The 23,278-nt window shown below is 41.9% G+C and overlaps 1 protein-coding gene across 1 annotated transcript; it reads left to right on the forward strand.

Annotated features, from left to right (window-relative positions):
- Window positions 1-1,429: 1,429 nt before the first annotated feature.
- On the forward strand, window positions 1,430-23,148 carry RNASEL (ribonuclease L). Its single transcript, NM_001133900.1, is given in 7 exon segments — window positions 1,430-1,516; window positions 3,691-5,334; window positions 6,493-6,578; window positions 8,397-8,602; window positions 9,297-9,429; window positions 20,396-20,529; window positions 21,207-23,148. Coding segments are annotated over 6 exon segments (2,226 nt in total). The 5' UTR covers window positions 1,430-1,516; window positions 3,691-3,854; the 3' UTR covers window positions 21,394-23,148.
- The last annotated feature ends 130 nt before the right edge of the window (window positions 23,149-23,278 follow it).

Below are 23,278 nucleotides of genomic sequence, written 5' to 3' on the forward strand. Positions count from 1 at the left end.
TTCCTCTGTCTGCTGTGTTCTTGGTGCAGTCATCTGCATAGCCTGTTGCTGCATCTTCCTCAAGTCTTTGCTCAAATGTCACCTTCTGAACAATACCCTTCCCGACTACTTTGTTTAAAATCACCATCTTGGTGATTCTGTCTTCAGAGTCTGGGCCTCTGAACCAGCAGCGACTCTTTGTGGACATCCTGGCACTTTTAACGCTCCTTATTCTATCTTATTATTTTCTGTAGATTTGTTGCCTGCAATACACTACATGATTTACTTATTTTGTTCATTATCTTGCTTCAGTAAGAATGGGGGCAGGGGCTGGGCATGGTGGGTCACACCTGTAATCCCAGAACTTTGGGAGGCAGAGGTGGGTGGATCACTTGAGGTCAGGAGTTCAAGACAAGCCTGGCCAACATGGTGAAACCCTGTTTCTACTAAAAATACAAAAATTAGCCAGGCATGGTGGCTCATGCTTGTAATTCCAGCTACTTGGGAGGCTGGGGCACGAGAATCACTTGAACCTGGGAGGTGGAGGTTGTGGTGAGCCGAGATCACACCACTGCACTCCAGCCTGGGTGACAGAGCAAGACTCCATCTCAAAAAACTCACACCTGTAATCCCAGCACTTTGGGAGGCTGAGGTGGGTAGATAACAAGGTTGGGAGTTCGAGACCAGCCTGACCAACATGGTGAAAACCCATCTCTACTAAAAATACAAAAATTAGCTGGATGTGGTGGTGTGTGCCTGTAATCCCAGCTACTCAGGAGGCTGAGGCAGGAGAATCACTTGAACGCGGGAGACAGAGGTTCAGTGAGCCAAGATCGCGCCACTGCACTCCAGCCTGGGTGACAGAGTGGGACTCCGTCTCAAAAAAAAAAAAAAAAAAAAGAAAAAGAAAAGAATGGGGACAAGCTGTTTCTCTGTGATGTTCAGTGATATAGATCAAATCCTTAGAGCAAGTTACTTAACCACTTTATGCTTCAGTTTTCTTATCTGCAAAATGGAGACAAAAATAGTACCTACGTCATAAGGATAAGATTAAATAATTTAATACATATATAAAGTGTTCAGAACAGTTCCTGGACCATATTAAAGAGCTATGTAAATGTTTGTCATTATTAACAGAATCATCCACATTTTCATCACTCTTACTACTATCATTAGTTCTGGTAGCAAGGCAACACAGGCCAAGATATAGAGGTAGAAGCATATGACATAATGTGATGAGGAACTGGAGGCTAGCACTGATGATGCCTATGAGGAGTAGGGACACAATAGGCGCTCACATTCCTCATCAGCAGACAGAAAGTGGCCATTGCTTTCCTCCAGAAGGTGTGCAAGCAGAAGCTTGGCTCCTGGTGCCGGAATGAGCCTGTGGCTGCTTTCACTCCCACATTCCTCACTCCTTTCTTGGCTCCGCCCTGCTGGCTCAGTGACGCAGCAGGAAGAAACTGCTCGGGCTGCAAACAGTCTTCCAGGCTTAGCGGCTGCCAAAGGAATAATTGAGACGGTCTGAGTTGAGCAGGTAAGGCAGGCAGAAGGAGGAAAGCTAGAAAACCTTGAGAAGTCGATCGTGAAGAATTCTTGGGCTTTGGAGACCGGAGAGGCCAGGGGCTGGGGGACTTGGGAAGTGGGAGGGGAGCTCCCAGCCCTTGGCTGCCTGGAAGGATCTTCCTCCAGTGCCCTTCCAGGGTTCTGTCACAGTCCACACGTCATTTATCCATGTCCTCAGTTTCTCAGGCATCTCTGGTCACACAGAGAAAGTGAAACTGAAATCAGGATTGTCTGTTGCAGTACTTCTGCAGGCTCGTCTCTTCTCGACTCTGATGTGTCACTCAGGGCTTCCTTGATATTTCCTCTCCTTCTCGGCTCCTTTGCTTATACCAGCCCACCTCACATCTGATTGTAATGGGGACGGTCTACACAAACACTTTGGTTCAAAGATTTCATTGCCTGGTGATCGTGTATGTGTTGCACAATTAATTAAACTTCTAAGAGGCTAATCAATTAACCTCTGAGGCTTTGAAACTGTCAGAGTGGTGAGATTGCTGAAAAAGGGTTGCTTCGTGAATTCTATAGCAGATGCAGTTATTTAAATATTCAGGTAACAGTTTCGGGCTGTCTGATCATTGAACTGGATCTGTAATTCTCAGATCTGATTGACAGTTGGACGAAATTGATAGCTGCCAGTTGCCTATTTGTGTAGTAGCTATATGCACATGTGTAGGGAGAATAGAATTCACTAAGCAATTTATTTTTTCATAAAGGGATATAATTAGCTCTAACATTTATTGAGTGGCTAATATTTGTAACACACCATACTTTAATGTACTTTACACACATGACTGTATTTATTTTTGTCTCCATTTCAGGAAACAGAAAATTGAGATTCAACAATCCAAGGTTACAGGAAGTAATAGTAAAAAATTACACAGCCACAAGCTCAAACTTAGATCTCCCTAAGGTCAGAGTACAATCTCTTTTCACTACTGCAGATACTTCTTGACTTATGATGGGGTTACATACAGATAAACCCATCCTAAATTGAAAATACTGTAAGTCAAAAGCACATTTAATACACCTAATTACTGAAATCATAGCTTATCCTAGCTTACCTTAAATGTGCTCAGAACACTTACATTAGGCTACAGTTGGGCAGAATCATCTAGCTCAAAGCTTATTTTATAATAAAGTGTTAAATGTCTCATGTATTTATTGAATGCTATGCTGAAATAAAAAACAGAATGGTTGTATGTGTACTTGAAGTGTGGTTTCTACTGAATGTTTATTGCTTTTCCACCATTGCAAAGTCAAAAAATCATAAGTTGAACCAACATAAGTCAGATATTGTCTGTACTTTAAATAGGGGCACATGGTTGTACAAAGAGGACATGCACCAAGTCAGCAAACACAGTGATCAACCTTCCTGGTGACATAAGAAATGCAAAGGGAAAAAAAGCCAAGAAATATATTTTTCTTATTGAATGAGGGTTCTTCTTTTTTTATTGATAAATAATTGATGTGCATATTTTCACGGTCTTTTTTTTTTTTTTTTCTGGAAGCCACCTATCTCTGGTAAGAATATATTTATATGACATTGAAAGCAATTTGTTAATATAGGTTTAAAATCCTAAATACAATCATATCTTTTGAATAGTCATTAAATTCTTTGAACTCTATCATATGAAATCTATCATAAGATCTATCAAAAGAAAATAAACTAAAATAAGCTGAATTTGCTGCAACATCATTTAGAATTTTTAAATTTTTAATTTTAAAAAACCCTTTAAAACTTATTTTTGAAAACCACTCAGTAATAGAGAAATGAAACAAGTGTATGATTTCATATTACATAGTCATGAAAAATGTTTTACAAGACTTTGCAATAACATAGGAAATGACTTATAGTATGGTATTAAACGAAAGGAAGTAGGATACAAAGTTACTTACAGAGTATAATTCCAAATGTCTTAAAAATATATAGAAATACACTAAAATATTAACATTGGCTGTTTCTGGGCATTGGGACTAGAGAAATAATTTTCTTATTTTGAATTTACATATATTTATAATATTCTGTAATTTAAAAGTTTTATAAGAAATACATATATTTAGAAAAAATGCTAATATAATTAATTTCTCTGACTCAAGTGTTTTCTCCCTATTGTAAAATTACAAAGCACCTCTCTTCGTTGCCAGGTGGAATGTCAGAAGACTGAGAACATTGTTCCTTCCTCATACTGCTGCTCTGTTGCCAGAGAATCCCAATTTACACTCAAAGCTTCTTTGATTAAGTGCAAGGAGGTAAGTTTGCATTTTCTCAAGGAAAAGGCAAAAAGCGGTAGCAGGTGGCCTTTACCGTCATGGAGACCAGGGATCATAACAACCCCCAGGAGGGACCCACATCCTCCAGCGGTAGAAGGGCTACAGTGGAAGACAATCAGTTGCTGATTAAAGCTGTTCAAAACGAAGATGTTGCCCTGGTCCAGCAATTGCTGGAAGGCGGAGCCAACGTTAATTTCCAGGAAGAGGAAGGGGGCTGGACACCTCTGCATAACGCAGTACAAATGAGCAGGGAGGACATTGTGGAACTTCTGCTTCGTCATGGTGCTGACCCTGTTCTGAGGAAGAAGAATGGGGCCACGCCCTTTATCCTCGCAGCGATTGCCGGGAGCGTGAAGCTGCTGGAACTTTTCCTTTCTAAAGGAGCAGATGTCAATGAGTGTGATTTTTATGGCTTCACAGCCTTCATGGAAGCCGCTGTGTATGGTGAGGTCAAAGCCCTAAAATTCCTTTATGAGAGAGGAGCAAATGTGAATTTGAGGCGAAAGACAAAGGAGGATCAAGAGCGGCTGAGGAAAGGAGGGGCCACAGCTCTCATGGACGCTGCTGAAGAAGGACACGTAGAGGTCTTGAAGATTCTCCTGGATGAGATGGGGGCAGATGTCAATGCCTGTGACAATATGGGCAGAAATGCCTTGATCCATGCTCTCCTGAGCTCTCACAATAGGGATGTGGAGGCTATTACGCATCTGCTGCTGGACCATGGGGCTGATGTCAATGTGAGGGGAGAAAGAGGGAAGACTCCCTTGATCCTGGCAGTGGAGAAGAAGCACTTGGGTTTGGTGCAGAGGCTTCTGGAGCAAGAGCACATAGAGATTAATGACACAGACAGTGATGGCAAAACAGCACTCCTGCTTGCTGTTGAGCTCAAACTGAAGGAAATCGCCCAGTTGCTGTGCAACCATGGAGCCAGTACAGATTGTGGGGATCTTGTTATGATAGCGAGGCGGAATTATGACAGTTCCCTTGTGAAGTTTCTTCTCTCTCATGGAGCCAAAGAACTTTTTCACCCTCCTGCTGAAGACTGGAAGCCTCAGAGCTCACACTGGGGGGCAGCCCTGAAGGATCTCCACAGAATATACCGCCCTATGATTGGCAAACTCAAGTTCTTTATTGATGAAAAATACAAAATTGCTGATACTTCGGAAGGAGGCATCTACCTGGGGTTCTATGAGAAGCAAGAAGTAGCTGTGAAGACATTCTGTGAGGGCAGCCCACGTGCACGGCAGGAAGTCTCTTGTCTGCAAAGCAGCCGGGAGAACAGTCACTTGGTGACATTCTATGGGAGTGAGAGCCACAGGGGCCACTTGTTTGTGTGTGTCACCCTCTGTGAGCAGACTCTGGAGGCGTGTTTGGATGTGCACAGAGGGGAAGATGTGGAAAGTGAGGAAGATGAGTTTGCCCAAAATGTCCTGTCATCTATATTTAAGGCTGTTCAAGAACTACACTTGTCCTGTGGATACACCCACCAGGATCTGCAACCACAAAACATCTTAATAGGTGAGTCCCCAATCCCCAATTCTCTCTTAGAAATTGTAGGATCTTTGTTTATGAAAGGAAAAGTTTTTCATTGCAGAGAGGAAAGGCCTAGAGTAAATGTGGATGATTCAATTTGAGGATCATTATTACAACAAATTCATAATTACAGTGCAGTGTCTCCTGCTACCAATTATAACTGGGTTCTGTTAGTCTACATGGAGGTTGGTAGATGCTAACAGAATACCAGGCTAGCCTTAGATTGCCATTGAGAAAATAAACAGATGAAGGCATGTCAGGGATCAAAGTAGCTCCAGAAATTTGAGAATCCTAGAGGTGAGTTCCTTCAGACAAGGTGGCAGTAACCATGAAACTTACTGACAAAATTGAGGTCAAAGTTGAGGATGTCAGGACAAGATGTGAAGTAGTGAAGACACAGACTCCAAGGCAGAACAAGTCAGAATCCACTAGTCCAAGCCAAACAAAGGGAAGGAAAATAGCATTTTCTTTTAAATGTTAAAAGAAAAGCAGAGCTGACTGTAAAGTCCCAGGAAGCAATATGGTGCAGGGGAGCAAGCCAGGGCTTCAGTGATGATTAGGGTGGCTTGAAGCCTAGTCTCACCAGTTTGTAGCTTTATAACCTCAGACAAGTCACTTGATACTGTGAGCCTCAGTTCCTCACTTGAGGCTGATAATGCCTCCTTCATAAGTTTGTTATGAGGTCTAAGTGCAATGATGAAATAGTAAGTCATTTGGTACATCATAGGTGCTCAGGAAACTCTGTTCTTGCCTAAAGGTCTAAGCAGAGTACATACCTTATCCATAGACATGCACTGAGATTTAAGCTCAGTGTAAGGGAACAGTTCCTTTACAAATCTGTGCTTTCAGCCCCTGGAATTGCATGAACAAGGAGCTGGTTAAATTTGTCCTCATCCCTTCCTACCCCCTGGCCTGGAAAAAATAAAATGTAAGTGCTGCTCTTGGCAGATACCTAATAGATCAATGAAACAGTGCACATGGCAGTGTTTTGAGGGGTGAATGGCAATACAGATATAAGGTTTATTATTGTCTTCCACAGAGATGATGATTTTTATAGCATGTTACATATTTATATAAATCAATTGACTCTCACTTTATGGAGAATGAGTATTTTTCAATGTGCCTCTGCAAACTTTTCCTTAGATTCTAAGAAAGCTGCTCACCTGGCAGATTTTGATAAGAGCATCGAGTGGGCTGGAGATCCACAGGAAGTCAAGAGAGATCTAGAGGTAAATTCTACAATCCAGTTTACCTTTCTTCTTTCTGCTTCCTTATTCTTTCATGTGTAGTCAGGGTTCTCTAGAGGGACAGAACTAGTAGGACATATGTACATATGAAAGGGAGTTTATTAAGGAGAATTGACTCACACGGTCACAACATAAAGTCCCATAATAGGCCATCTGCAAGTTGAGGAACAAGGAAGCCAGTGATGGGTCAGTCTGAGTACCAAAACCTCAAAAGTAGGGAAGCCGACAGTGCAGACTTCAGTCTGTGGCCAAAGGCCTGAGAGCCCCTGGCAAACCACTGGTGTAAGTCCAAAACTCCATAAGCTGAAGAACTTGGATACTGATGTTTGAGGACAAGAAGCATCCAGCATGGGAGAAAGATGAAGGCCAGAAGTCTTAGCAAGTTGTCTGCTCTTTCATTTTCTGCCTGCTTTATTTTAGCCATGCTGGCAGCTGATTAGATGGTGCCCACCGAGACTGAAGGTGGGTCTGCCTCTCCCAGTCCACTGACAAATGTTGCTCTCCTTCGGCAACACCCTCACAGACACACCCAGGCACAATACTTTGCATCCTTCAACTCAATCAAGTTGACACTCAGTATTAACCGTCACAGTTCATTACCTTATTTCCTATGGGCAATTGGAGGGCGTTCTATTTTAACCAGGAAAAAAAGAACGTTCAAGGCTTTCCCCATCTTGCTCACTGTCCTGACTCCCCTGCAGGCCACTGCATTTCCTTGGGCTTCTCCCACAGCAGAGCTTTCAAGATGACAACGGGAAGGTGCAACAGCTTGGGTCGGTGTGGAGTTGGCTGTCGCTGTGGCCCCTTACTGTATCTCTTTGAATCTCTCTTCCTCCACTACCTTAATAAGTAAATAAACTGAGCATGCCACATCTTCTCTCCAGGAGAGAATTTCAAATATCTCCAATATTCATTGAGGAGTTATTTTTCTACCTAAGAACAAAGTAAGTGAGGTTTCTTTCACCACAGACTCAAACTCGTGGGCTACACTCTGCAGAAGGCCGGATACTAAGGTTCTCTGAAAACTCCTGGGAGGAGTGAGGTCAATTCCCAGCTTGAAAGAACCTAAGCTTGGCCAAAACGATGAAGACTCTGAAATAGCTGTTGCTCCTGAGGGGACATGGAGATTGGCCGCTGTAGACCAAAGCCCCCAGGCTGATTCTGACCCTGTCAGGGTAGGTCTTTCCTGGAGAGTTTTACAGGGTGCTGCACTTTCAACCCAATGGGCGAGACTCTCCATCCATACATCTGGCCTCCTGGTTTGGTGGCATCAGATTTCAGCTCCTCCCTTGACTGGTGGCTAGTGCAAAGAGTTCCTTAGGCGACCTTCTTCTTGGCCTTTCCTCCTGGCCATAGCCTAATCCCTGGGGTCATCACTTTGCCTCTCCTGGCCTGGACTGACTTTTTTATGTACTGCGTGATATAGCCTCAGACCCAAAGTCCCAGTTCCCAGCCAGGCTGCCAGTTCTCCCTGTGTTTAAAGCATTCTCCCTTTCCTCAGTTTATCTATATTCTGTCCATACATTTGAGGCCAGCTCAAATCTCTCTTCCTCCAAGCAGTCTGCCCTAACAACTGTGACTCATATGTATCTTTTGCTCTTCATAAAACTAAGTGGTATGGGCTATATACTGCCTTGAACAGGTCTGTATGCACAAATCTGTGTCTCCCCTCCCTAACAAGTCTACAAATTCCTTGAGATTCCTCCCATCATCTTGTTTGCTAATAGCCTGCACCACTCCTTCCAGGGTTACCCAAATAATTAGTAAGCATCTTTGGCTTGATTTATGGCTTTTGCGCAGGACCTTGGACGGTTGGTCCTCTATGTGGTAAAGAAGGGAAGCATCTCATTTGAGGAGCTGAAGGCTCAAAGTAATGAAGAGGTGGTTCAACTTTCTCCAGATGAGGAAACTAAGGACCTCATTCATCGTCTCTTCCATCCTGGGGAACACGTGAGGGACTGTCTGAGTGATCTGCTGGGTCATCCCTTCTTTTGGACTTGGGAGAGGTAAGTAAAACTTTGAGCAGATGCCACAGGCCTCCAGGATGGAGAGGGTGAGGTGGTGCAGACAGAAATCTGGGCTGCAAATCAGGAGACCCAGGCTTTTTTCTCAGCTTAGGACTTACTGGCTGTGTGTCCTTGGAGAGATGACTTAACCTTTCTGGAGTCTGCTTTTCATTTCTGAAGAATAAGGGGGGGAAAACAGAGATGCTTGCCTCTCCCATCATGCAGAATTTTTGAAGACATGGTTATATTACTTTTATTAAAAACCAAAATCTAGCCAGGCGCAGTGGCTCACTCCTGTAATTCCAGCACTTTGGGAGGCCGAGGCGGGCGGATCACGAAGTCAGGAGTTCCAGACCAGCCTGGTCAGCATGGTGAAACCCCGTCTCTACTAAAAATACAAAAGTTAGCCGAGCGTGGTGGCAGGTGCCTGTAATGCCAGCTACTTGGGAAGCTGAGGCAGGAGAATTGCTTGAATCCGGGAGGTGGAGGTTGCAGTGAGCCAAGGTTGCGCTACTGCACTCCAGCTTGGGGGACAAAGCGAGACTCCATCTCAAAAAAAAAAAAAAAAAAAAAAAGAGAAAAGAAAAACCAAGAAAGCACAAAAAGTACCAAAATCTAACAGTTTTCTTTTTCTGGAAAAGGAAAGGGAGGGATGGGATGATCATGATCATTTAGATCATTTAGTCATCTTCAGCCGCTATAGGACGCTTCGGAATGTGGGAAATGAATCCGACATCAAAATACGAAAACCTGAAAGTGAGATCCTCAAACTACTGCAACCTGGGCCTTCTGAACATTCCAAAAGTTTTGACAAGTGGATGACTAAGGTATGAACAATTCCTATAGTGCAGGGGTTATTCCAGGAATAAGAATTTGTGTAATGTTTTATGTTAGTTTTTCTATCTTATTTTATACCAGTGGCAAACCAGAGGCTGAAAGAGGTGATTTTGCCTCCTGCCCGCCCCATCCCTATCCCTCTAGGCTCCCCACCGGGGTGTCTACTTCTACTTTCAGAAGCTGGCCCTCCCTCTCTCCCATTCAGACCCATGCCCCTCTGATAGACTGTTATTCAGGCTTCTGCTGGATGGCCTTATCCCAGCCCATGAGCGTTTCCCTCACACTTAGCTGATAATCCTGTTGCCATTATGGCAAGAGAAGCTGATTAAATAGAGCTTAATCCAAGGGAAGTGCTTCACCATGAGGTGTTTCAGTCCAGGTACAGCCTGGCTGCCTCCACGGCCTGTAAACAGCCCAGCTCTCAGGATCCACACACAGACCTACATTGTGCCTGAGGAAACAGACTATGAAGAAAAGATGATCTTTCAAATTGCTCTGTTTAAGAAAAGTTCCACCTAACTTGCATTAAGTATAGTGGAACTCTACAAAATTAGTCATCATCTCAATCTAGTCAGTACTGTCAGAACTTTCATTATTAATTAACAAACATCTATACAATACCAATTATGTGCTAGGCCCATGCAAGGCCCTGAGCATACAAAGCAGAATACAGTGTGTCCCTGTGGGGCTGAGAAGCCCACGGAAATGATGCCGTGGGATGTGTACTGGCCATCCCACGGACATGTGCAAAGCACTATGGGAGAACCCATAATCTTCAGGTCTTGGAAACCAACAGCTTCCTATCCTAGGCCTGACCTGGGACTCTGCTTCTCCTGATTCTTGTTTTGCTTTCCTTCCCTCACTGGTCTCTAGACTGCACATCACACTCATAATTACTGGCTTACGGTCCATTTTCCTTGCTAGACTGTAAGTTCCATGAAGGCAGAAACTACCCATTGTCTTGTCAGTTATTGTATCCCTGGCATGGAGTAGATGTGCCATGACTCTTTACTAAACGAATGTCTATCAAACTTTGGCTAAAACTTTAACTTGTAGAAACAAGGAAATTTGAAAGCAGCTATGACAGTGATAGCTAATGATTATGTAGTGCTTGATTATGTGGCAGCCATAGTTCTTGGGACTTTACATGAGTTACCGCATTTAATCCTTAGCACAACTTCTGAGACAATCATCTATATTTTGAAGATGAGCAAGCTGAGGCACAGACAAATAATTTTTCCAACTACACAGAACCAGTAAGGGGTGCACCAGGATTTGAAGCTGGGAAGGATGGCTGCAGAGGCCATGTGCTTAAGCCACACCACTACACAAAGCTGTGATGGCATCAAGTCTACCAACTCATTTACTCACTGAGGAAATTGAGGCTCAGAGACCACACTCAAATTACTCATGCCTGGACAGCCAGAGATTGGCAGAGCTGGAAAGAGGAACTTGTTCTTTTATTTCCCAATTTTTTGTTCTTTTCCCTAAATTCCATGCGCTTATATTGAATTTTGATGGATTTCAAGTTTTAACTTCAAGTTTTTCCTTTTAATTCCCATTTTACACTTTGTTTTCCTGTTGACTTGCCCATTTTCATGGTCACACAATTAATTTTGTCAGCATAGGTCTGGAGCCCAAGTTTTCCAGCTTGTATGACTGTATTGGTTCTTGACTTGCCCCATCCTGCCACACATACGTGCTTGGCGTTTCTCATGGGTGTTCTGCACAGAGTGCACCTGGCCAGTCTCAGCAGCATCCTCACTAGCATTGCTCTTTCATCAGTTACTCTTCCTAAGTGACCCACTGGATTCTTGACTGTTGCATCTTGATGACGTAGCCCAAACTCTTTCTAAATATGAGAGCCATCTATGGCTCTGTATCTATGAGGGTGACAAGCACAGAGAAAGAGGATGACATTACTATGATATGAAAGGAGTTGCCCTGGGACACCCGCAGGCAAGGAGAAACAAGTAACCTTGTTTAAAATATAAATTTTAGAGGGTACTAAGATAGTTTTGTTACATGGATATATTGTGTAGTGGTAAAGTTGGGCTTTTAGTGTAACCATTACCTGAATAACGTACATTGTACCCATTAAGTAATTTCTCATCCCTCTCCCTCCAAACCTCCCACCTTTCCAAGTCTCCAATTCTATTATTCCACTCTGTACATCCATGTGTACACATTATTGAGCTCCCGCTTATAAGAGAGAACATGTGATATTTGACTTTCTGTTGTGAGTCATTTCACTTAAGATAATGGCCTCCAGTTCCATCCATGTGGCCACAAAACACATGATTTCATTCTTCATTTTTATGGCTGAAATGGCCCAGACACATTTTCTTTATCCAGTCATCTGTTGATGGACACTTAGATGGATTCCATATCTTTGCTATTGTGAATAGTGCTGTAGTAAACATATGAGTGCAGGTATCTTTTTGATATAAGATTTGTTGGGCCGAGTGCAGTGGCTCACATCTGTAATCCCAGCACTTTGGGAGGCCAGGATGGGTGGATCATTTGAGGTCAGGAGTTTGAGACCAGCCTGGCCAACATGGCGAAACCCGGTCTCTACTAAAAATACAAAACTTAGTCAAGCATTGTGGCACACGTCTGTAATCCCAGCTACTTGGGCGGCTGAGGCATGAGAATTGCTTCAGCCTGTGAAGCAGAGGTTGCAGTGAGCTGAGATGGTGCCACTGCACTCCAGCCTGGGTGATAGAGTGAGACTCTGTCTCAAAAAAAAAAAAAAAAGAAAAAAAAAGATTCTTTTGGCAGATACTCAGTACACTCTCTTTTCTCTGCATCCTCATCAACATCTGTTACTTTTTGACTTTTTAATAGTAGCCCCTAGTATAAGATGATATCTCATTGGTTCTAATTTGTGTTTCTCTGATGATTAGTGATGTTGAGCATTTTTTCATATGCTTTTTGGCCATTTGTATGTCTTCTTTTTTTTTTTATTATTATTATACTTTAGGTTTATGGTACATGTGCGCAATGTGCAGGTTAGTTACATATGTATACATGTGCCATGCTGGTGCGCTGCACCCACTAACTCGTCATCTAGCATTAGGTATATCTCCCAATGCTATCCCTCCCCCCCTCCCCCCACCCCACAACAGTCCCCGAAGTGTGATGTTCCCCTTCCTGTGTCCATGTGTTCTCATTGTTCAATTCCCATCTATGAGTGAGAATATGCGGTGTTTGGTTTTTTGTTCTTGCGATAGTTTACTGAGAATGATGATTTCCAGTTTCATCCATGTCCCTACAAAGGACATGAACTCATCATTTTTTATGGCTGCATAGTATTCCATGGTGTATATGTGCCACATTTTCTTAATCCAGTCTATCATTGTTGGACATTTGGGTTGGTTCCAAGTCTTTGCTATTGTGAATAATGCTGCAATAAACATACGTGTGCATGTGTCTTTATAGCAGCATGATTCATAGTCCTTTGGGTATATACCCAGTAATGGGATGGCTGGGTCAAATGGAATTTCTAGTTCTAGATCCCTGAGGAATGGCCACACTGACTTCCACAAGGGTTGAACTAGTTTACAGTCCCACCAACAGTGTAAAAGTGTTCCTATTTCTCCACATCCTCTCCAGCACCTGTTGTTTCCTGACTTTTTAATGATTGCCATTCTAACTGGTGTGAGATGGTATCTCATTGTGGTTTTGATTTGCATTTCTCTGATGGCCAGTGATGGTGAGCATTTTTTCATGTGTTTTTTGGCTGCATAAATGTCTTCTTTTGAGAAGTGTCTGTTCATGTCCTTTGCCCACTTTTTGATGGGGTTGTTTGTTTTTTTCTTGTAAATTTGTTGGAGTTCATTGTAGATTGTGGATATTAGCCCTTTGTCAGATGAGTAGGTTGCAAAAATTTTTCCCCATTTTGTAGGTTGCCTGTTCACTCTGATGGTAGTTTCTTTTGCTGCGCAGAAGCTTTAGTTTAATTAGATCCCATTTGTCAATTTTGGCTTTTGTTGCCATTGCTTTTGGTGTTTTAGACATGAAGTCCTTGCCCATGCCTATGTCCTGAATGGTAATGCCTAGGTTTTCTTCTAGGGTTTTTATGGTTTTCGGTCTAACGTTTAAGTCTTTAATCCATCTTGAATTGATTTTTGTATAAGGTGTAAGGAACGGATCCAGTTTCAGCTTTCTACATATGGCTAGCCAGTTTTCCCAGCACCATTTATTAAATAGGGAATCCTTTCCCCATTTCTTGTTTTTCTCAGGTTTGTCAAAGATCAGATAGTTGTAGATATGTGGCATTATTTCTGACAGCTCTGTTCTGTTCCATTGATCTATATCTCTGTTTTGGTACCAGTACCATGCTGTTTTGGTTACTGTAACCTTGTAGTATAGTTTGAAGTCAGGTAGTGTGATGCCTCCAGCTTTGTTCTTTTGGCTTAGGATTGACTTGGCGATGCGGGCTCTTTTTTGGTTCCATATGAACTTTGAAGTAGTTTTTTCCAATTCTGTGAAGAAAGTCATTGGTAGCTTGATGGGGATGGCATTGAATCTGTAAATTACCTTGGGCAGTATGGCCATTTTCACGATATTGATTCTTCCTACCCATGAGCATGGAATGTTCTTCCATTTGTTTGTATCCTCTTTTATTTCCTTGAGCAGTGGTTTGTAGTTCTCCTTGAAGAGGTCCTTCACATCCCTTGTAAGTTGGATTCCTAGGTATTTTATTCTCTTTGAAGCAATTGTGAATGGGAGTTCACTCATGATTTAGTTCTCTGTTTGTCTGTTGTTGGTGTATAAGAATGCTTGTGATTTTTGTACATTGATTTTGTATCCTGAGATTTTGCTAAAGTTGCTTATCAGCTTAAGGAGATTTTGGGCTGAGACAATGGGGTTTTCTAGATATACAATCATGTCGTCTGCAAACAGGGACAATTTGACTTCCTCTTTTCCTAATTGAATACTCTTTATTTCCTTCTCCTGCCTAATTGCCCTGGCCAGAACTTCCAACACTATGTTGAATAGAAGTGGTGAGAGAGGGCATCCCTGTCTTGTGCCAGTTTTCAAAAGGAATGCTTCTAGTTTTTGCCCATTCAGTATGATATTGGCTGTGGGTTTGTCATAGATAGCTCTTATTATTTTGAGATACGTCCCATCAATACCTAATTTATTGAGAGTTTTTAGCATGAAGCGTTGTTGAATTTTGTCAAAGGCCTTTTCTGCATCTATTGAGATAATCATGTGTTTTTTGTCTTTGGTTCTGTTTATATGCTGGATTACATTTATTGATTTGTGTATATTGAACCAGCCTTGCAACCCAGGGATGAAGCCCACTTGATCATGGTGGATAAGCTTTTTGATGTGCTGCTGGATTCGGTTTGCCAGTATTTTATTGAGGATTTTTGCATCAATGTTCATCAAGGATATTGGTCTAAAATTCTCTTTTTTGGTTGTGTCTCTGCCCGGCTTTGGTATCAGGATGATGCTGGCCTCATCAAATGAGTTAGGGAGGATTCCCTCTTTTTCTATTGATTGGAATAGTTTCAGAAGGAATGGTACCAGTTCCTCCTTGTACCTCTGGTACAATTTGGCTGTGAACCCATCTGGTCCTGGACTTTTTTTGGTTGGTAAGCTATTGATTATTGCCACAATTTCAGCTCCTGTTATTGGTCTATTCAGAGATTCAACTTCTTCCTGGTTTAGTCTTGGGAGGGTGTATGTGTCGAGGAATTTATCCATTTCTTCTAGATTTTCTAGTTTATTTGCGTAGAGGTGTTTGTAGTATTCTCTGATGGTAGTTTGTATTTCTGTGGGATCGGTGGTGATATCCTCTTTATCATTTTTTATTGCATCTATTTGATTCTTCTCTCTTTTTTTCTTTATTAATCTTGCTAGTGGTCTATCAATTTTGTTGATCCTTTCAAAAAACCAGCTCCTGGATTCATTTATTTTTTGAAGGGTTTTTTGTGTCTCTATTTCCTTCAGTTCTGCTCTGATTTTAGTTATTTCTTGCCTTCTGCTAGCTTTTGAATGTGTTTGCTCTTGCTTTTCTAGTTCTTTTAATTGTGATGTTAGGGTGTCAATTTTGGATCTTTCCTGCTTTCTCTTATGGGCATTTAGTGCTATAAATTTCCCTCTACACACTGCTTTGAATGCATCCCAGAGATTCTGGTATGTTGTGTCTTGGTTCTCGTTGCTTTCAAAGAACATCTTTATTTCTGCCTTCATTTCGTTATGTACCCAGTAGTCATTCAGGAGCAGGTTGTTCAGTTTCCACGTAGTTGAGCGGTTTTGAGTGAGATTCTTTATCCTGAGTTCTAGCTTGATTGCACTGTGATCTGAGAGATAGTTTGTTATAATTTCTGTTCTTTTACATTTACTGAGGAGAGCTTTACTTCCAAGTATGTGGTCAATTTTGGAATAGGTGTGGTGTGGTGCTGAAAAAAATGTATATTCTGTTGATTTGGGGTGGAGAGTTCTGTAGATGTCTATTAGGTCCACTTGGTGCAGAGCTGAGTTCAATTCCTGGGTATCCTTGTTGACTTTCTGTCTCGTTGATCTGTCTAATGTTGACAGTGGGGTGTTAAAGTCTCCCATTATTAATGTGTGGGAGTCTAAGTCTCTTTGTAGGTCACTCAGGACTTGCTTTATGAATCTGGGTGCTCCTGTATTGGGTGCATATATATTTAGGATAGTTAGCTCTTCTTGTTGAATTAATCCCTTTACCATTATGTAATGGCCTTCTTTGTCTCTTTTGATCTTTGTTGGTTTAAAGTCTGTTTTATCAGAGACTAGGATTGCAACCTCTGCCTTTTTTTGTTTTCCATTTGCTTGGTAGATCTTCCTCCATCCTTTTATTTTGAGCCTATGTGTGTCTCTGCACGTGAGATGGGTTTCCTGAATACAGCACACTGATGGGTCTTGAGTCTTTATCCAATTTGCCAGTCTGTGTCTTTTAATTGGAGCATTTAGTCCATTTACATTTAAAGTTAATATTGTTATGTGTGAATTTGATCCTGTCATTATGATGTTAGCTGGTTATTTTGCTCGTTAGTTGATGCAGTCTCTTCCTAGTCTCGATGGTCTTTACATTTTGGCATGATTTTGCAGTGGCTGGTACCGGTTGTGCCTTTCCATGTTTAGCGCTTCCTTCAGGAGCTCTTTTAGGGCAGGCCTGGTGGTGACAAAATCTCTCAGCGTTTGCTTGTCTGTAAAGGATTTTATTTCTCCTTCACTTATGAAGCTTAGTTTGGCTGGATATGAAATTCTGGGTTGAAAATTCTTTTCTTTAAGAATGTTGAATATTGGCCCCCACTCTCTTCTGGCTTGTAGGGTTTCTGCCGAGAGATCCGCTGTTAGTCTGATGGGCTTCCCTTTGAGGGTAACCCGACCTTTCTCTCTGGCTGCCCTTAACATTTTTTCCTTCATTTCAACTTTGGTGAATCTGACAATTATGTTTCTTGGAGTTGCTCTTCTCGAGGAGTATCTTTGTGGCGTTCTCTGTATTTCCTGAATCTGAATGTTGGCCTGCCTTGCTAGATGGGGGAAGCTCTCCTGGATAATATCCTGCAGAGTGTTTTCCAACTTGGTTCCATTCTCCCCATCACTTTCAGGTACACCAATCAGACGTAGATTTGGTCTTTTCACATAGTCCCATATTTCTTGGAGGCTTTGCTCGTTTCTTTTTATTCTTTTTTCTCTAAACTTCCGTTCTCGCTTCATTTCATTCATTTCATCTTCCAGGGCTGATACCCTTTCTTCCATTTGATCGCATTGGCTCCTGAGGCTTCTGCATTCTTCACATCGTTCTCGAGCCTTGGTTTTCAGCTCCATCAGCTCCTTTAAGCACTTCTCTGTATTGGTTATTCTAGTTATACATTCTTCTAAATTTTTTTCAAAGTTTTCAACTTCTTTGCCTTTGGTTTGAATATCCTCCCGTAGCTCGGAGTAATTTGATCGTCTGAAGCCTTCTTCTCTCAGCTCGTCAAAGTCATCCTCCGTCCAGCTTTGTTCTGTTGCTGGTGAGGAACTGCGTTCCATTGGAGGAGGAGAGGCACTCTGCTTTTTAGAGTTTCCCGTTTTTCTGCTCTGTTTTTTCCCCATCTTTATGGTTTTATCTACTTCTGGTCTTTGATGATGGTGATGTACAGATGGGTTTTTGGTGTGGATGTCCTTTCTGTTTGTTAGTTTTCCTTCTAACAGACAGGACCCTCAGCTGAAAGTCTGTTGGAGTACCCGGCCGGCCGTGTGAGGTGTCAGTCTGCCCCTGCTGGGGGGTGCCTCCCAGTTAGGCTGCTCGGGGATCAGGGGTCAGGGACCCACTTGAGGAGGCAGTCTGCCCGTTCTCAGATCTCCAGCTGCGCGCTGGGAGAACCACTGCTCTCCTCAAAGCTGTCAGACAGGGACATTTAAGTCTGCAGAGGTTACTGCTGTCTTTTTGTTTGTCTGTGCCCTGCCCCCAGAGGTGGAGCCTACAGAGGCAGGCAGGCCTCCTTGAGCTGTGGTGGGCTCCACCCAGTTCAAGCTTCCTGGCTGCTTTGTTTACCTAAGAGAGCCAGGGCAATGGCGGGCACCCCTCCCCCAGCCACGCTGCTGCCGTGCTGTTTGACCTCAGACCGCTGTGCTAGCAATCAGTGAGACTCCGTGGGCGTAGGACCCTCTGAGCCAGGTGTGGGCTATAATCTCCTGGTGCACCGTTTCCTAAGCCCGTCGGAAAAGCACAATATTCGGGTGGGAGTGGCCCGATTTTCCAGGTGCCGTCTGTCAACCCTGGAAAGGGAACTCCCTGACCCCTTGCTCTTCCCGAGTGAGGCAATGCCTCGCCCCTGCTTCGGCTGGCGCACGGTGCACTCACCGACTGACCTGCGCCCACTGTCTGGCACTCCCTAGTGAGATGAACACTGTACCTTAGATGGAAATGCATAAATCACCCGTCTTCTGCATCGCTCACGCTGGGAGCTGTAGACCGGAGCTGTTCCTATTCGGCCATCTTGGCTCCTCCCCCCGCCTGTATGTCTTCTTTTGAGAAATGTCTATTCATGTCATTTGCCCACTTTTTAATGGGGTTATTATTTTTTATTGTTAAGTTGTTTGAGTTCCTTGTAAATTCTGGATATCAGTCCTCTGCTGGATGCATAGTTTGCAAATTTTTTTTCCCATGCTGCGGGTTGTTTGTTCACTCTGTTTATTTCTTTTGCTGTGCAGAAGTTTTTAGTTTAATTAAACCCCATCTGTCTCTTTATTTTCATTGCTTGTGCTTTTGGGGTCTTAGTCATGAATTCTTTGCCTAGACCAATGTCCAGAAGAGTTTTTCCTAGGTTTTCTTTCAGTATTTTTATAGTTTCAGGTCTTACATTTAAGTCTTTAATCCATCTTAAGTTGATTTTTGTATACAGAGAGAAAAAGTGGTCTAGCTTTAATCTTCTACATATGGCAATCTAATTTTCCCAGCACCACTTACTTAATAGGGTGTCCTTTTCCCAGTGTATATTTTTGCCGACTTTGTCAAAGATCAGTTGGTTGTAGATATGTGGCTTTATTTGTGGGTTCTCTATTCTGTTCCATTGATCTATGTATCTATTTTTATACCAGTACTGTGCTGTTTTGGTTATCTTAGCCTTGCACAATAATTGGAGGTATATCATAATGTGATGCCTCCAACTTTGTTCTTTTTCCTTAAGATGCCTGTGGGTATTTGGCCTCTTTTTTGGTTTCATGTGAATTTTAGGATTGTTTTTTCTAATTCTGTGAAAAATGATGTTGGTATTTTGATAGGGATTGCACTGAATCTGTAGATTGCTTTGGGCAGGGTGATCACTTTAACAATGTTAGTTATTCCTTTTGGAAATATACCTAAAAAACCAAAAACAAACAAACAAACAAAACCGTTCACTTTGGCCATGGTTGCCAGGCCCAGTTTCAGTCTGAACAGCCCTTTTAAAGAAAGAAATGTAATCAAGTACGAATTTGAAAGGGTGGCCACAGGATAAAAATATCGTATAGTATAATGAACAAGTTTCCTAGTATAGTAGTCAAAGATTTTTTAACCATATTTTAATATATTTAATTTCTTATGAAAACAATTTACTTGGAAAATATAGACACACATTTGAACATACTTACAATCACACATCCAGACACAATTATATATATAGTTTTAATTTTTAAAATTTTTTAATTTTTTTGCCGGGCATGGTGGCTCACACCTGTAATCCCAGCAGTCTGGGGGCCAAGGTGGGTGAATCACGAGGTCAGGAGTTTGAGACCAGCCTGGCCAACAAGGTGAAACCCTGTCTCTACTAAAAATACAAAGAAAAAAATTAGCTGGGGATAGTGGTGGGTGCCTGTAATCCCAGCTACTCGGGAGGCTGAGGCAGGAGAATTGCTTGAACCCGGGAGGCGGAGGTTGCAGTGAGCTGAGATCATGCCACTGCACTCCAGCCCTGGCGACAGAGTGAGACTCCATCTCGAAAAAAAAAAAAAAAATTATTTTTTTGAGATGGAGTCTTGCTCTATTACTGAGACCGGAGTGCAATGGTGCGATCTCAGCTCACTGCAACCTCCACCTCCCAGGTTCAAGCAACTCTCCTGCCTCAGTCTGCCAAGTAGCTGGGATTACAGGCAGCGCCACCATGCCCGGCTAATTTTTTAGTAGAAATTTTTAGTTGAAACGAGTTTTCACTATGTTGGCCAGGCAGGTCTCAAACTCCTGACCTCAGGTGATCTGCCCATTTTGGCCTCTCAAAGTGCTGGAACTACAGATGTGAGCCACCACGCCCAGCCCAGACACAATTATAGTTAGCATTTTGGTATATAGCATTTACTTCCATTTTTAAATTATTTTGCTTTATTAATTAGTTGATAATTATAGAATATATGAATATATTCAAATTTATATTTTGCCTTTTGGTATGAATATTCCATCAGGATTTATTTTGTGTTGCTACCACATTTTTGTGTTATTTTTTGTTTTTTTAGATTAATGAATGTGTTATGAAAAAAATGAATACGTTTTATAGAAAAAATGGCAATTTCTACCAGAACACTGTGGGTGATCTGCTAAAGTTCATCCGGAATTTGGGAGAACACATTGATGAAGAAAAGCATAAAAAGTAAGCATTGCTTTCATTCCTACAAATTATATGTGAAATGAGAACAATTTAAAAAATCCAATTCTAAGTTCATATCTACGATGGAAAAAAGAAAATTTATTTTGATGAAAGAAAAGTAATTCCTTCCCTCTGTGTGTAAAAGGGCTATCACTGTGGCCTTACAATTAATGAGGGACATGTCCAGCAGGCTTTCGTCTTCCTTGTCATTTTTTTGTTGGATAAATGGTAAAACAAATTGAACAGGAGCTAGTGACTCCCTTCTGTGAAGTAACACAGGAAACTGGACAGCTAGATAAAGTGAATGTAGAGTTATATACGTCTAAAAATAGCCCACATTAGTTAGATCAGCTTTTGCTGACAAAAATGTTAGCTGAAAACTCACAAAAAAGCCTTGCAGTTCAGGGCTCTTCTGGATTTTGGAATTTTAGGTAGAGGATTGTGGCATTGCACTATTTCCATTTTACGAAAGAACAATCTAAAGTTCAGAAAGATTGTGGCCAAAGGTTGCACAATTAGTTGAAGAGTCAGGGGAGGAGTCTTGCTCTGTCAGATTCCAAAGTCCTTATTCATTCTGCAATAGAAATCAAGCGAGCAAAGAGATCTTCAGGGCCATATACTGTGAAGTGGGGAAGAATAATTTGGGGCAAGCATGCTGAACCATTTGTGTTTTATTTCAGGATGAAATTAAAAATTGGAGACCCTTCCCGGTATTTTCAGAAGACATTTCCAGATCTGGTGATCTATGTCTATACAAAACTACAGAACACAGAATATAGAAAGCATTTTCCCCAAACCCACAGTCCAAACAAGCCTCAGTGTGATGGAGCTGGTGGGGCCAGTGTGTTGGCCAGCCCTGGGTGCTGATGGACTGATTTGCTGGAGTTCAGGGAACTACTTATTAGCTGTAGAGTCCTTGGCAAGTCACAACGCTCTGGGCCTTTTAACTCACCAGGTTGCTTGTGTGGGATGAGTTGCATAGCTGATATGTCAATCCCTGGCATCGTGTATTCCATATGTCTATAACAAAAGCAATATATGCCCAGACTACACTAGTCTATAAGCTTTACCCACTAACTGGGAGGACATTCTGCTAAGATTCCTTTTGTCAATTGCACCAAAAGAATGAGTGCCTTGACCCCTAATGCTGCATATGTTAAAATTCTCTCACTTAATTTTCCCAATGATCTTGCAAAACAGGGATAATCATCCCCATTTAAGAACTGAGGAATCTGAGACTCAGAGAGTGTGAGCTACTGGCCCAAGATTATTCAATTTATACCTAGCACTTTATAAATTTATGTGGTGTTATTGGTACCTCTCATTTGGGCACCTTAAAACTTAACTGTCTTTCCAGGGCTCTTCCAGATGAGGCCCAAAACATATATAGGGGCTCCAGGAATCTCATTCATTCATTCAGTATTTATTGAGCATCTAATATAAGTCTGGGCACTGGGTGCATGAATTCCACTCCTTCCAGAACCAACTGCATTGGTTTTCCATGACCTTAAGGCAGTAGTTCTTAACTGGGGGGCAATTTTGCACTGAAGAGAGCATTTGGCAGTGTCTGAAGAAGTTTTTGGTGTCACAGCTTTGTGGGGGGCATGCTATGGCATTTAGTAGGTAAAGACCAGGGATGCTGCCAAACCTACCTTGCACAGGACAGCCCCTGCAACAAAGAATTATCCAGACAAAAATATCAATGGTGCTAAGGTTGAGAAAACCTGCCTTAAGGGGCTGGGATGCTTTTGAACTAGCTTAGGGCCCAGGACTGTGGAGTGTGTGGACCACCCCACAGAAGAGGGACTCAGATTTGTTTACTGTTGCTGGATCTGTAGTGATGGAGTTCCTTCCGGTGTCAGCCCCACAGGAGGCTCCCAGGCCTCCCTCACTTCCCATACCCAGTCTAGGAGCTCTTTCTGGCTCCCAAGCACCCAGAGCTTTCCTCCGCCTTTTAGTTTTGGTTCCTCCACTGGAATGTAGGCTCCTCATGGGTGATGGCTATCTTTTCTTGACTTTGTATCTTCACTGCCAAGCAAAAAGTCTGCCAAGTGGGAATGTTCAATAAATATTCATTGAATAATGAATGAACCATCTTTGTACATAAATAATAATACTGTCTTACATTTTTCTGGTGCTTTATAATGTATACATTACATCTGTGTATTTTATTTTATTTAATTTTCAAAACAATCCTTTAAGGTCAACATTGTTATCCTTATTTTGCTGATGAGGAAACTAAGGTTAGAAACATTTTGATTTCCTCTAGGACGTATAGCTAGGAAGTGTTACTATCTTGATTTGAACAAATTTTCTGGTGCTAAGTCTGATGTTCTTTCCATGAATCATTGTGGTGGTTGAGATGGAGCTTTGTAATGGGAATAAAACAGTACCTTAGGTTCTTTCTGAAAAGGAGATATCTAGCAATGGATAAATAGATATCACTGAATGAAATTAAATGTTGATTAGGAACAAATTTAAGGCTTAAAAAATACTTTATGAGCAGCAAGATTGCTTTAACTTTTAAAATGAAGCTTTGGTTGTCTGATTTGTAATGAGCACCTGGATATGTCAATTAAAATGCCCATTTGTGACGCTTACTCAATAAAACTTTAAATTGTCTTATTTAGTCTGATTTTCTTTAAGTGACATTTCCACTTTAGGGAGTCGGTGATATCTACAATAGAAAATATTCACCAAGTAATTCCTGGGTAAGTTTTAAGAAAGGTCATCCTGCTGTCTGAAAATTGGA

The sequence above is a fragment of the Pongo abelii genome, chromosome 1 (assembly GCF_028885655.2).
Source record: "Pongo abelii isolate AG06213 chromosome 1, NHGRI_mPonAbe1-v2.0_pri, whole genome shotgun sequence".
In the NCBI taxonomy this organism is placed as follows: domain Eukaryota; kingdom Metazoa; phylum Chordata; class Mammalia; order Primates; family Hominidae; genus Pongo; species Pongo abelii.